The following is a 13,809-nucleotide window of genomic DNA, read 5'->3' on the forward strand; positions in this document are numbered from 1 at the left end:
ATAGCAGAGGGGTGTATATAGAGGAGAGTGTATATAGCAGATGGGTGTATATAGCAGAGGAGGGTGTATATAGCAGAGGGGTGTATATAGAGGAGGGTATATATAGAGGAGTGTGTATATAGCAGAGGGGTGTATATAGAGGAGAGTGTATATAGCGGATGGGTATATATAGAGGAGTGTGTATATAGCAGAGGGGTGTATATAGCAGTGGGGTGTATATAGAGGAGGGTGTATATAGCAGAGGGGTGTATATAGAGGAGAGTGTATATAGCAGAGGGGTGTGTATAAAGGAGGGTGTATATAGCAGAGGGGTGTATATAGAGAAGGGTGTATATAGCAGAGGGGTGTATATAGCAGAGGGGTGTATATAGCAGAGGGGTGTATATAGAGGAGAGTGTATATAGCGGATGGGTGTATATAGAGGAGGGTGTATATAGCGGATGGGTATATATAGAGGAGTGTGTATATAGCAGAGGAGGGTGTATATAGCAGAGGGGTGTATATAGAGGGAGTGTATATAGCAGATGGGTGTATATAGCAGAGGGGTGTGTATAAAGGAGGGTGTATATAGCAGAGGGGAGTATATAGAGGAGGGTATATATAGCAGAGGGGTATATATAGAGGAGGGTGTATATAGCAAAGGGGTGTATATAGAGGAGGGTGTATATAGAGGAGGGTGTATATAGCAGAGGGGTGTATATAGCAGAGGGGTGTATATAGAGGAGGGTGTATATAGCAGGGGGGTGTATATAGAGGAGGGTGTATATAGCAGAGGGGTGTATATAGAGGAGTGTGTATATAGCAGAGGGGTGTATATAGAGGAGAGTGTATATAGAGGAGGGTGTATATAGCAGAGGGGTGTATATAGCAGAGGGGTGTATATAGAGGAGGGTGTATATAGAGGAGGGTGTATATAGCAGGGGGGTGTATATAGAGGAGGGGTGTATATAGCAAGAGGGTGTATATAGCAGAGGGGTGTATATAGAGGAGAGTGTATATAGCAGATGGGTGTATATAGCAGAGGGGTGTATATAGAGGAGGGTATATATAGAGGAGTGTGTATATAGCAGAGGGGTGTATATAGAGAAGGGTGTATATAGCAGAGGGGTGTATATAGCAGAGGGGTGTATATAGAGGAGAGTGTATATAGCGGATGGGTATATATAGAGGAGTGTGTATATAGCAGAGGAGGGTGTATATAGCAGAGGGGTGTATATAGCAGAGGGGAGTATATAGAGGAGGGTATATATAGCAGAGGGGTATATATAGAGGAGGGTGTATATAGAGGAGGGTGTATATAGCAGAGGGATGTATATAGAGGAGGGTGTATATAGCAGAGCAGTGTATATAGAGGAGGGTGTATATAGCAGAGGGGTGTATATAGCAGAGGGGTGTATATAGGGAAGGGTGTATATAGAGGAGGGTGTATATAGCAGAGGGGTGTATATAGAGGAGGGTGTATATAGCAGAGGGGTGTATATAGAGGAGGGTGTATATAGCAGGGGGGTGTATATAGAGGAGGGGTGTATATAGAGGAGTGTGTATATAGCAGAGGGGTGTATATAGAGGAGGGTGTATATAGCAGAGGGGTGTATATAGAGGAGTGTGTATATAGCAGAGGGTTGTATATAGAGGAGGGTATATATAGCAGAGGGGTATATATAGAGGATGGCGTATATAGCAGAGGGGTGTATATAGAGGAGGGTGTATATAGAGGAGGGTGTATATAGAGGAGGGTGTATATAGCAGAGGGATGTATATAGAGGAGGGTGTATATAGCAGAGGGTGTATATAGCAGAGGGGTGTATATAGGGAAGGGTGTATATAGAGGAGGGTGTATATAGCAGAGGGGTGTATATAGAGGAGGGTGTATATAGCAGAGGGGTGTATATAGAGAAGGGTGTATACAGGAGAGTCATGCAGTGTCTGCTCTTTCCTCCTTCTCCTGCTGCTCTCAGTATCACTGTGCAGAGTAGTTGTATGAGGCGGTTGGTCGGGGGGGTCGGTAGGTGTCAGTGTGAGTTGCTCTCCTCCAGTGCTGGTTGGTCGGGGGGGTCGGTAGGTGTCAGTGTGAGTTGCTCTCCTCCAGTGCTGGGTGGTCGGGGGGGTCGGTAGGTGTCAGTGTGAGTTGCTCTCCTCCAGTGCTGGGTGGTCGGGGGGGTCGGTAGGTGTCAGTGTGAGTTGCTCTCCTCCAGTGCTGGTTGGTCGGGGGGGTCGGTAGGTGTCAGTGTGAGTTGCTCTCCTCCAGTGCTGGTTGGTCGGGGGGGGTCGGTAGGTGTCAGTGTGAGTTGCTCTCCTCCAGTGCTGGTTGGTCGGGGGGGGTCGGTAGGTGTCAGTGTGAGTTGCTCTCCTCCAGTGCTAGTTGGTCGGGGGGGTCGGTAGGTGTCAGTGTGAGTTGCTCTCCTCCAGTGCTGGTTGGTCGGGGGGGTCGGTAGGTGTCAGTGTGAGTTGCTCTCCTCCAGTGCTGGTTGGTCGGGGGGGTCGGTAGGTGTCTGTGTGAGTTGCTCTCCTCCAGTGCTGGTTGGTCGGGGGGGGTCGGTAGGTGTCAGTGTGAGTTGCTCTCCTCCAGTGCTGAGTATAACAGAGGTGGGTTTGCAGTGATCGGTGTGGCGGAGACTTTGCAGTAAGCTGTACAGTGGTGGACTTGGCTCAGCAGCAGTCGGCACCCAGCTCGGACACCCTGGTGGTCCCGGAGGTGGACAGCGGACACTGCGGCGGCACTAATCCATGCCTGAACGAGGAACTGGTGAAGACTCTGCGGAAGAACCTGTCGCAGCAGGACAACTCCCGAACCCCGAGGAAGACTTCCACCGCCTCCCCCAGGAACTCTCCCTGGCTCCTCCGCAGGATGCTCATCAACTGCTCCTCGCTCCAGCTTCTCCAGAAGAAGCGGGGCCGTTGCTTCTCCTCCTGGCCGAACAGGAGCTGGGTCCTGAGACTCCTTGGCCAAATTGGGTCTCAGGACCCAGCTTCCTGATTGGCCGGGAGGAGAAGACAATAGCGAATATTAAATTTGCTATTGTCACACAAGTGGGTGGCCTCACTGCTCCCCACTGCCGCCCTTGCAACCACCTGCTGTCCATGAAATTGAAGGGCGGTGGCTTGGCCTTCTTATGGTTATAAAACAGGAGATGAGAAGGTGACATATCATCTTCCAGCCGCCTGTCCACCTCCCACAGATGGGTTTCCAAGGGGGGGGGGTTCACGTAAGAACAAGCCCTTAGAGATTCCAAACTAAGAAAAATGAGCGCACCAACCTGAAACCTGCATCTTCTCTGAGGTGTCCTTACCGAGCAGCTGGACCTTGGAGCTCATATCTCCCATGAACGTGCCACTGAAGAGCTGGAACAGCAATACCCGGGAGGTGAGCAATCGGGAGGAAGTCAGCATAAGGACAGGAAACTCACAGCTTCTGTAATCACACAAGAGGGACAGGAGATGACAATTCTCATACTTGGACAGATACGGTGAAGAAAGATGCTTGCGTCCTTCATGAATTAGCTTCTTCCCTTTAAGCCAACCTATGCTGAAACGTTAAATCGTAACCTCCAGCATTGGCTACAGTCTTCTACAAGCTTACTCTGAATTCACTGCACGCTGTGAGCTTCTCACAATATGAGTTAGAGATTGCTGTAAGTCTAAAGAAGCTCGCCTCATTTCCTAGGTGACACCCAGCATCATCTAGCCCTTTCCTCCCCACGCTTGGCTCTGGCCCACACCTTTCGTTCATTGGATTTTGGCTCTTTCAGTCATAGAGGCTCAGCGTCTCATGTGGGCATTGCCTAGGGCGGTCCACGTTCCAAATACAGCCTGCCTAGGAAACACTACACTCCTCCCACCAGCCACGATCTGCCTGCATTGCATAGGGCAGCGCAGAGATCTAGTGATGACATCAAGGCATTTTTGTATTTTCATAACTCCTCCCAAGACCCAGCCCAATGTTTGCATCAGGGCTGTGAGCTCTAGATAGAAAAAGGAAGGTAAAAAAGAAAACGAAAAAGAAAAAAAAAAAGGGGGTGGAATAAAGAAAAGAAATGAAAAGTAAAAGAAAAAGAAAAGGTAGAAAAGAAAAAAAAAAAGTAAAAGAAGAAAAAAAGAAAAATAAAACAAAGGAAGAAAAGAAAAGAAAAAGGAAGAAAAGTAAAGAAAAGAAAAGAAAAGTAAAGAAAAAAGAAAAAGGAAGAAAGAAAATAAAAGGAAGAAAAAAAAGAAAAAGAAAAAAGAAAAGAAAAAAGGGAAGAAAAGAAATGAAAAGTAAAAGAAAAGGAAGAAAAGAAAAAAAAAGTAAAAGAAGAAAAAAAGAAAAATAAAACAAAGGAAGAAAAGAAAAGAAAAGAAAAAGGAAGAAAAGTAAAGAAAAGAAAAGAAAAGGAAAAGGAAAAAGAAAAAAGAAAACGGAAGGAAGAAAAAAAAGAAAAAGAAAAAAGAAAGGGAAGGAAGAAAAGAAAAGGAAAAAAAAGGAAGAAAAGAAAAAGATAAAGGAGGAAAAAAAAGAAAAGAAAATGAAAAGAAAAAGAAATACAAAAGGAAGATAATAAAAAGAAAAAAAGAAAAGATAAGAAAAAGTAAGAAAAGAAAAAGAAAAGAAAAAAAAGAAAAAGAAGGAACAAATAAGAAAAGAAAAAAAAGGAAATAAAGGAGAAGAAAAAAAAGAAAAAGTACAGGAAAGAAAAGGAATGAAAGCAAAAGAAAAGAAAGCCACAAGCCTATGCTGTGCAGATGAGGGGAGAGGGAGGTGTTCTGTAATCCAAATCAGAAGCAAGCAGCCTGGGGTGACAAATCTGCTCCTCTATACCGGTGCTTAGCTGTGGTGGCAACTTTTGTTTTTATTCTTCTCTTGGTGATCCTGCCAACAACACACTTCCTGTCCTACAGCGACAACCCTGACTCAGTGCACTGTGCTCACAGAGAAGCAGTGTAGTCACCTACACTGGAAGTGATCTGCATGTCTATATTGTATGGGGGAGGTGTTCTGTAGTGCAGCATAGGGCTGGTACAACTGCTTGAGATTTCAGTACAGCACAAGCAAAGAGCACAGGATGTTATCAGCCCACCGGATTTTTGTCAGGATCAACAGAGACTGTGTGCACTTATTAGGCAGATAAAACACTTTCCATGGGAGATTTAACAGAAGGAAATGAAGTGAATAAGAGGTGTGGAGGAAGAGATGACAGAGAGTACAGGATGGAGAGAGATGTGACCCAACACAGGACATTACCCAACCACACGTCATTCCATCACCAACATAACATATTTCCCAACTCTCCAAGACAGACATACATAGATAGGTACAGTATCTATATCCCATAGATAAATAGATAGATCGATGGGATATAGATAATAAATAGATAGATAAGATAAATAGATTAGATAGATAGATAGATAGATAGATAGATAGATAGATAGATAGATAGATAGATAGATAGATAGATAGATAGATAGATAGATAGATAGATAGATAGATAGATAGATATTTAATACCGGGGTAATGACAGCAGCTATCCACCATAACCCCCTCGGTATCCTTTTGTTCTGTGGGTGATTTAGCGTCAAAGTGATCCCGGCGGCGGATTGGCTACAGGATAATTTTTAGAGGCGGCGGGAGAGGTTTGCGCTCCAAAGCAAAACGCCTGAAGCGCAAAAAAGTTCATGACCTTCTTTCTAGGCAGATTACAGGCGTTTCTCTGCTTTTTACATTGGTGACCTTTTGACCTGTACCAAAACGCTCAAAAAAGACACCAGAAAAACGTCCTAAAACGCGCCTAAAAACAATGCGCTCAGGTGTGAATGCAGCCTAAAGTTAAATGAGAGATTTAAGGTCTTTCTGACCCCAGATCTCATATTTAAGAGGTCCTGTCATGCTTTTTTTCTATTACAAGAGATATAAAAAAAATAAATAAATAAAATATATATATATATATATATATATATATATATATATAGATAGATAGATAGATAGATAGATAGATAGATAGATAGATAGATAGATAGATAGATAGATAGATAGATAGATAGATAGATAGATAGATAGATAGATAGATAGATAGAAATAAGGGGACAGTGTAAAAATAATAAAAAATATAATAAAAAAAAAGTAAAATAAATAAGAAAAAAAAATTTAAGTGACAGTATTAAAAGTAAAAAATGTAATAAATAAGAAAAGAAGAAGAATGTAAGGCGCCCCGTCCCTCCGAGGTCGCATGCAGAAGCGAACGCATACATAAGTCGCGCCCGCATATGTAAACAGTGTTCGCACCACACATGTGAGGAATCACTGCGATCGGTAGAGCGAGAGCAATAATTCTAGCCCTAGACCTCCTCTGTAACTCAAAACATGCAACCTGTAGAATTTTTTAAAGCGTCGCCTATGGAGATTTTTAAGGGTAAAAGTTTGTCGCCATTCCACGAGCGGGCGCAATTTTGAAGCGTGACATGTTGGGTATTAATATACTCTGTGTAACATTTTTCACAATACAGAAAAAAATTGGGCTAACTTTACTGTTGTCTTATTTTATCATTCAAAAAATGTATTTTTTCCAAAAAAAGTGCGCTTGTAAGACCGCTGCGCAAATACGGTGTCGCAGAAAGTATGGCAACGACCGCCATTTTATTCTCTAGGGTGTTAGAAAAAATATATATACCGTATACTTCATGTTTGGGTAATAAGTGATTTTCTAAGTAATTTTTCATTTGCGAAGTAATTTTCTAAGTAATTTTCTAGCAAAAAAAAATGTTTTTAACTTGCAAAACACCAAATCTCAGAAAGAGGCTCGGTCCTTTAATGGTCATGGAGATTTTTAAGTACTGAAGTTTGGCAGCATTCCACAAGCGTGCGCAATTTTAAAGCGTGACACGTTACGAATCATATTAACTCGGCATAACAAACAAAAAATTGGTCTAAGTATTGTGGGGTTTTTTTTTTTTTTTAATTCATTAAAGTGTATTTTTAAACAAAAAAAAAAAATGCGTTTGAAAGACCGCTGTGCAAATACGATATAACATTAAATATTGCAACAACCGCCATTTTTTTCTCTAGGGTCTCTGCTAATTTATATATATATATGATGTTTGGGGGTTCTAAGTAATTTTCTAGCAAAGCAAAATGATTTTAACTTGTAAACAAAAAGTTCTAGAAAGGGTCTGCTCAGCACATGGTTAATATTTAATTGCTGACCATCATCTCTAATAGAGAAAGTGATGGGAATTCCAAAATATTTGCATTGTCACCACAACAGGAAGTGCTGGGAAATCTTCCATTGGGGACACCTGTGTGTGTTGTGTCTCCGGGACAGGAAATGAAGGGAAATCTTCCATCGGGGACACCTGTATGTGTTGTGTCTCCGGGACAGGAAATGAAAGGAAACCTTCCATTGGGGACACCTGTGTGTGTTGTGTCTCCGGGACAGGAAATGAAGTGAAATCTTCCATTGGGGACACCTGTGTGTGTTGTGTCTCCGGGACAGGAGATGAAGGGAAATCTTCCATTGGGGACACCTGTGTGTGTTGTGTCTCCGGGACAGGAGATGAAGGGAAATCTTCCATCGGGGACACCTGTGTGTGTTGTGTCTCCGGGACAGGAGATGAAGGGAAATCTTCCATCGGGGACACCTGTGTGTGTTGTGTCTCCGGGACAGGAAATGAAGTGAAATCTTCCATCGGGGACACCTGTGTGTGTTGTGTCTCCGGGACAGGAGATGAAGGGAAACCTTCCATTGGGGACACCTGTGTGTGTTGTGTCTCCGGGACAGGAGATGAAGGGAAATCTTCCATCGGGGACACCTGTGTGTTGTGTCTCCGGGACAGGAAATGAAGGGAAATCTTCCATCGGGGACACCTGTGTGTTGTGTCTCCGGGACAGGAAATGAAGGGAAATCTTCCATCGGGGACACCTGTATGTGTTGTGTCTCCGGGACAGGAAATGAAAGGAAACCTTCCATTGGGGACACCTGTGTGTGTTGTGTCTCCGGGACAGGAAATGAAGGGAAATCTTCCATCGGGGACACCTGTATGTGTTGTGTCTCCGGGACAGGAAATGAAGTGAAATCTTCCATTGGGGACACCTGTGTGTGTTGTGTCTCCGGGACAGGAGATGAAGGGAAATCTTCCATTGGGGACACCTGTGTGTGTTGTGTCTCCGGGACAGGAGATGAAGGGAAATCTTCCATCGGGGACACCTGTGTGTGTTGTGTCTCCGGGACAGGAGATGAAGGGAAATCTTCCATCGGGGACACCTGTGTGTGTGTTGTGTCTCCGGGACAGGAAATGAAGTGAAATCTTCCATCGGGGACACCTGTGTGTGTTGTGTCTCCGGGACAGGAGATGAAGGGAAACCTTCCATTGGGGACACCTGTGTGTGTTGTGTCTCCGGGACAGGAGATGAAGGGAAATCTTCCATCGGGGACACCTGTGTGTGTGTTGTGTCTCCGGGACAGGAAATGAAGTGAAATCTTCCATCGGGGACACCTGTGTGTGTTGTGTCTCCGGGACAGGAGATGAAGGGAAACCTTCCATTGGGGACACCTGTGTGTGTTGTGTCTCCGGGACAGGAGATGAAGGGAAATCTTCCATTGGGGACACCTGTGTGTGTTGTGTCTCCGGGACAGGAAATGAAGGGAAATCTTCCATTGGGGACACCTGTGTGTGTTGTGTCTCCATGACAGAAAATGAAGGGAAATCTCTCCACAGACACCCAAAATAAAACCAGTCAGGGGCCCTAACCCTTCCCTACCCCAATGCCTTGACCACCACACATCCAGGAACTCTCCTCCCCTCCCCCATCCCCTGCTGCTGGGGAACTACAAGTCCCACCATAGCCTGCAAGGCATGCTGGGACCTGTTGTTCACCACTGTTCCCCCCCTAACAGCAGACACACACACGCTGCAAGCTCGGATCAGAGGAGGAGGGGAACGGGAGACACGGACCTGTAGAGGAGGAAGAAATATTACCTAACAGACAGCTGCCATAACCAACACAGGACTAAAGACTACAACTCCCGGCATCCTCCAGGGGAACTACAACTACGGCGGCCTGCAGGGGGCAGGAGAGAGCAACGTGCGCGCTCACTGTCCATTACAATGATATTCATCTATGGAGGATGAGATGTTAGAAGAATTACATCGTGTTCTTCAATGAAGTGAGATACTGAAAAAAAAGTCAATTGTACGTTTATTTATATGTAAATATAATATATATATATATATATATATATATATATATATATATATATATATATATATATATATATATATATATATATATATATATATATATATATATATATATATTATTTTTTTTATTTATTTTTTTTTTTTTAAGTAATTGCAACTACAGCAATATGGCATTATTATTAGGAAGATAATGCAAAACACAACACCATATCGTTAATTATTGAGAGAGAGAGAGAGAGAGAGAGAGAGAATAAAAAAATGAAAAAAAAAAAAAAAAATATATATATATATATATATATATATATATATATATATATATATATATGTATGTATATATACACAGTGCCTTGCAAAAGTATTCACCCGCACCCCCCAACACCCCCCCCCCCCCCCCCCCTTTGTTACATTACAGCCTTTAGTTCAATATTTTTTTTAATCTGAATTATATGTGATGGATCAGAACACAATAGTCTAAGTTGGTGAAGTAAAATTAGAAAAATATATACATAAAACTATTTTTCAGAAATAAAAAAAATGATAATTGGGATGTCCGTATGTATTCACCCCCTTTGTTATGAAGCCCGTAAAAAGCTCTGGTGCAACCAATTACCTTCAGAAGTCACATAATTAGTGAAATGATGTCCACCTGTGTGCAATCTAAGTGTCACATGATCTGTCATTACATATACACACCTTTGTGAAAGGCTCCAGAGGCTGCAACACCTAAGCAAGAGGCACCACTAACCAAACACTGCCATGAAGACCAAGGAACTCTCCAAACAAGTAAGGGACAATATAGTTACATAGTTACATAGTTACATAGTAGGTGAGGTTGAAAAAAGACACAAGTCCATCAACCCGCCCATGTGTGATTATGTGTCAGTATTACATTGTATATCCCTGTATGTTGCGGTCATTCAGGTGATTATCTAATAGTTTCTTGAAGCTATCAATGCTCCCCGCTAAGACCACCGCCTGTGGAAGGGAATTCCACATCCTTGCCGCTCTTACAGTAAAGAACCCTCTACGTAGTTTAAGGTTAAACCTCTTTTCTTCTAATTTTAATGAGTGGCCACGAGTCTTATTAAACTCTCTTCTGCGAAAAAGTTTTATCCCTATTGTGGGGTCACCAGTACAGTATTTGTAAATTGAAATCATATCTCCTCTCAAGCGTCTCTTCTCCAGAGAGAATAAGTTCAGTGCTCGCAACCTTTCCTCATAACTAAGATCCTCCAGACCCTTTATTAGCTTTGTTGCCCTTCTTTGTACTCGCTCCATTTCCAGTACGTCCCTCCTGAGGACTGGTGCCCAGAACTGGACAGCATACTCCAGGTGAGGCCGGACCAGAGTCTTGTAAAGCGGGAGAATTATCGTTTTATCTCTTGCGTTGATCCCCCTTTTAATGCATGCCAATATTCTGTTTGCTTTATTCGCAGCAGCTTGGCATTGCATGCCATTGCTGAGCCTATCATCTACTAGGACCCCCAGGTCCTTTTCCATCCTAGAGTCCCCCAGAGGTTCTCCCCCCCAGTGTATAGATTGCATTCATATTTTTGCCCCCCAAATGCATTATTTTACATTTTTCTACATTGAACCTCATTTGCCATGTAGTCGCCCACCCCATTAATTTGTTCAGGTCTTTTTGCAAGGTTTCCACATCCTGCGGAGAAGTTATTGCCCTGCTTAGCTTAGTATCGTCTGCAAATACAGAGATTGAACTGTTTATCCCATCCTCCAGGTCGTTTATGAACAAATTAAATAGGATTGGTCCCAGCACAGAACCCTGGGGAACCCCACTACCCACCCCTGACCATTCTGAGTACTCCCCATTTATCACCACCCTCTGAACTCGCCCTTGTAGCCAGTTTTCAATCCATGTACTCACCCTATGGTCCATGCCAACGCACCTTATTTTGTACAGTAAACGTTTATGGGGAACTGTGTCAAATGCTTTTGCAAAATCCAGATACACCACATCTACGGGCCTTCCTTTATCTAGATGGCAACTCACCTCCTCATAGAAGGTTAATAGATTGGTTTGGCAAGAACGATTCTTCATGAATCCATGCTGATTACTGCTAATGATATCGTTCTTATTACTAAAATCTTGTATATAGTCCCTTATCATCCCCTCCAAGAGTTTACATACTATTGATGTTAGGCTAACTGGTCTGTAATTCCCAGGGATGTATTTTGGGCCCTTTTTAAATATTGGTGCTACATTGGCTTTTCTCCAATCAGCAGGTACCAATCCAGTCAGTAGACTATCTGTAAAAATTAGGAACAACGATCTGGCAATCACTTGACTGAGTTCCCTAAGTACCCTCGGATGCAAGCCATCTGGTCCCGGTGATTTATTAATGTTAAGTTTCTCAAGTCTAATTTTAATTCTGTCCTCTGTTAACCATGGAGGTGCTTCCTGTGTTCTGTCATGAGGATAAACATTGCAGTTTTGGTTACTGAAGCCCCCCAATTCACTCGTGAAGACTGAGGAGAAGAATAAACCTTCGCCATCTCCCCATCATTTGTAACCAGATGTCCTTCCTCATTCTTTATGGGGCCAATATGGTCTGTCCTCCCTTTTTTACTGTTTACATACTTAAAGAATTTCTTTTTTTTGCTCTCCTCCGCTATGTGTCTTTCATGTTCTATCTTAGCCGTCCTTATTGCACCCTTACATTTCTTGTTGCATTCTTTATAAAGTCTGAATGCTGAGGATGATCCCTCAACCTTGTATTTTTTGAAGGCCTTCTCCTTTGCTTTTATATGATTGTATTTGCTTTTTTTTATGCATTTTTACATTGGAGTTAAGCCATCCAGGATTTTTGTTCGCTCTTTTAAATGTATTACCCAATGGGATACATTGGCTAATGCCCTTATTTAATATGCTCTTAAAGCAAACCCATCTCTCCTCCGTATTCTTTGTTCCTAATATTTTATCCCAATTTATACCTTTTAGCAAGGTTTGTAGTTTAGGGAAGTTGGCAACAATGTTATTAAGAATTACAAGTCAGGGTTAGGTTATTATTATTATTATTATACAGGATTTATATAGCGCCAACAGTTTACGTAGCGCTTTACAACTTGAGGGTAGACAGTACAAATACAATACAATTTGATACAGTAGGAATCAGAGGGCCCTGAAGTATCGAAATCTTTGATGATCCCTAGGAGCTCCATCAAATCTATCATAACCAAATGGGAAGAACATGGCACAACAGCAAATCTGCCAAGAGACAGCCACACAGGAGGGCATTCATCAGAGAGGCAGAACAGAGACCTAAGGTAACCCTGGAGGAGCTGCACAGTTCCACAGCAGAGACTGTAGTATCTGTATATAGGACCACAATAAGCCGTACGCTCCATAGAGTTGGGCTTTATGGCAGAGTGGCCAGAAGAAAGCCATTACTTTCAGCAAAAAACAAAATGGCACGTTTTGAGTTTGCGAATAGGCATGTGGGAGACTCCCAAAATGTATGGAGGAAGGTGCTCTGGTCTGATGAGACTAAAATTGAACTTTTTGGCCATCAAAGAAAACGCTATGTCTGGCGCAAACCCAACACATCACATCACCCAAAGAACACCAAAGAACACCATCCCCACTGTGAAACATGGCGGTGGCAGCATCATGCTGTGGGGATGTTTTTCAGCAGTCGGGACTGGGAAACTGGTCAGAGTTGAGGGAAAGATGGATGGTGCTAAATACAGGGATATTCTTTAGCAAAACCTGTACCACTCTGTGTGTGATTTGAGGCTAGGACCGAGTTTCACCTTCCAGCAGGACAATGACCCCAAACACACTGCTAAAGCAACACTTGAGTGGTTTAAGGGGAAACATGTAAAGGTGTTGGAATGGCCTAGTCAAAGCCCAGTCCTCAATCCAAGAGAAAATCTGTGGTCAGACTATTGCTAAGATTGCTGTTCACAAGCGCAAACCATCCAACTTGAAGGAGCTGGAGCAGTTTTGCAAGGAGGAAATGGGCAAAAATCCCAGTGGTAAGATGTGGCAAGCTCATAGAGACTTATCCAAAGCGACTTGGAGCTGTAATAGCCGCAAAAGGTGGCTCTACAAAGTATTGACTTTAGGGGGGTGAATAGTTATGCACATTGAATTTTTCTGTTATTTTGTCCTATTTGTTTGCTTCACAATAAAAAAAAAAAAAAATCTTCAAAGTTGTGGGCATGCCAAGGGGGGTGAATACTTTTGCAAGGCACTATCTATCTATCTATCTATCTATCTATCTATCTATCTATCTATCTATCTATCTATCTATCTATCTATCTATCTATCTATCTATCTATCTATCTATCTATCTGTATATATATATCTATATATAATATTATATATAGATATATAGATATATATATATTATTTTTTTTTATATATATATATGGATTTTTAATATTGCAGCAACAGTAACATTGTGTCTTTTTAAGGGAGACTGAGATACTGCGATTTTCATTTATTTCTTAATTTTCTAATTTTGTTTTTTCATTGTGTTGGCATATTATGCAGCACATTGCAGAGTACAAAGCACCATTCTTATCAGTCTCTGTCTGTGAAGAAGTTCGCAATCTAATGTGCCAACTTCGAATATTTATATCCAATACACTGAATATGCATAAGCATAACATATTCCA

The 13,809-nt window shown here is 42.4% G+C and overlaps 1 protein-coding gene across 5 annotated transcripts in view; it reads right to left on the bottom strand.

Annotated features, from left to right (window-relative positions):
- MSRA (methionine sulfoxide reductase A) overlaps positions 1–9,054 on the bottom strand; it is a 433,629-nt gene extending 424,575 nt beyond the window's left edge. For 2 of the 5 annotated variants that reach the window (XM_073624832.1, XM_073624830.1), the window contains exons 1-2: positions 8,947–9,054; positions 3,291–3,412 (exon numbers count right to left, since the gene is read on the bottom strand). In XM_073624832.1, coding sequence (XP_073480933.1) covers positions 3,291–3,390 — 100 coding nt within the window. In that variant the 5' untranslated portion in view covers positions 3,391–3,412; positions 8,947–9,054. Of the gene's footprint in view, positions 1–3,257; positions 3,413–8,922 lie in introns of all 5 variants that reach the window. The other 3 variants (XM_073624831.1, XM_073624828.1, XM_073624829.1) reach the window with 2 other exon arrangements.
- Between the last annotated feature and the right edge of the window lie 4,755 nt (positions 9,055–13,809).

This window comes from Aquarana catesbeiana, linkage group LG04 (assembly GCF_042186555.1).
Source record: "Aquarana catesbeiana isolate 2022-GZ linkage group LG04, ASM4218655v1, whole genome shotgun sequence".
NCBI classification, from domain to species: domain Eukaryota; kingdom Metazoa; phylum Chordata; class Amphibia; order Anura; family Ranidae; genus Aquarana; species Aquarana catesbeiana.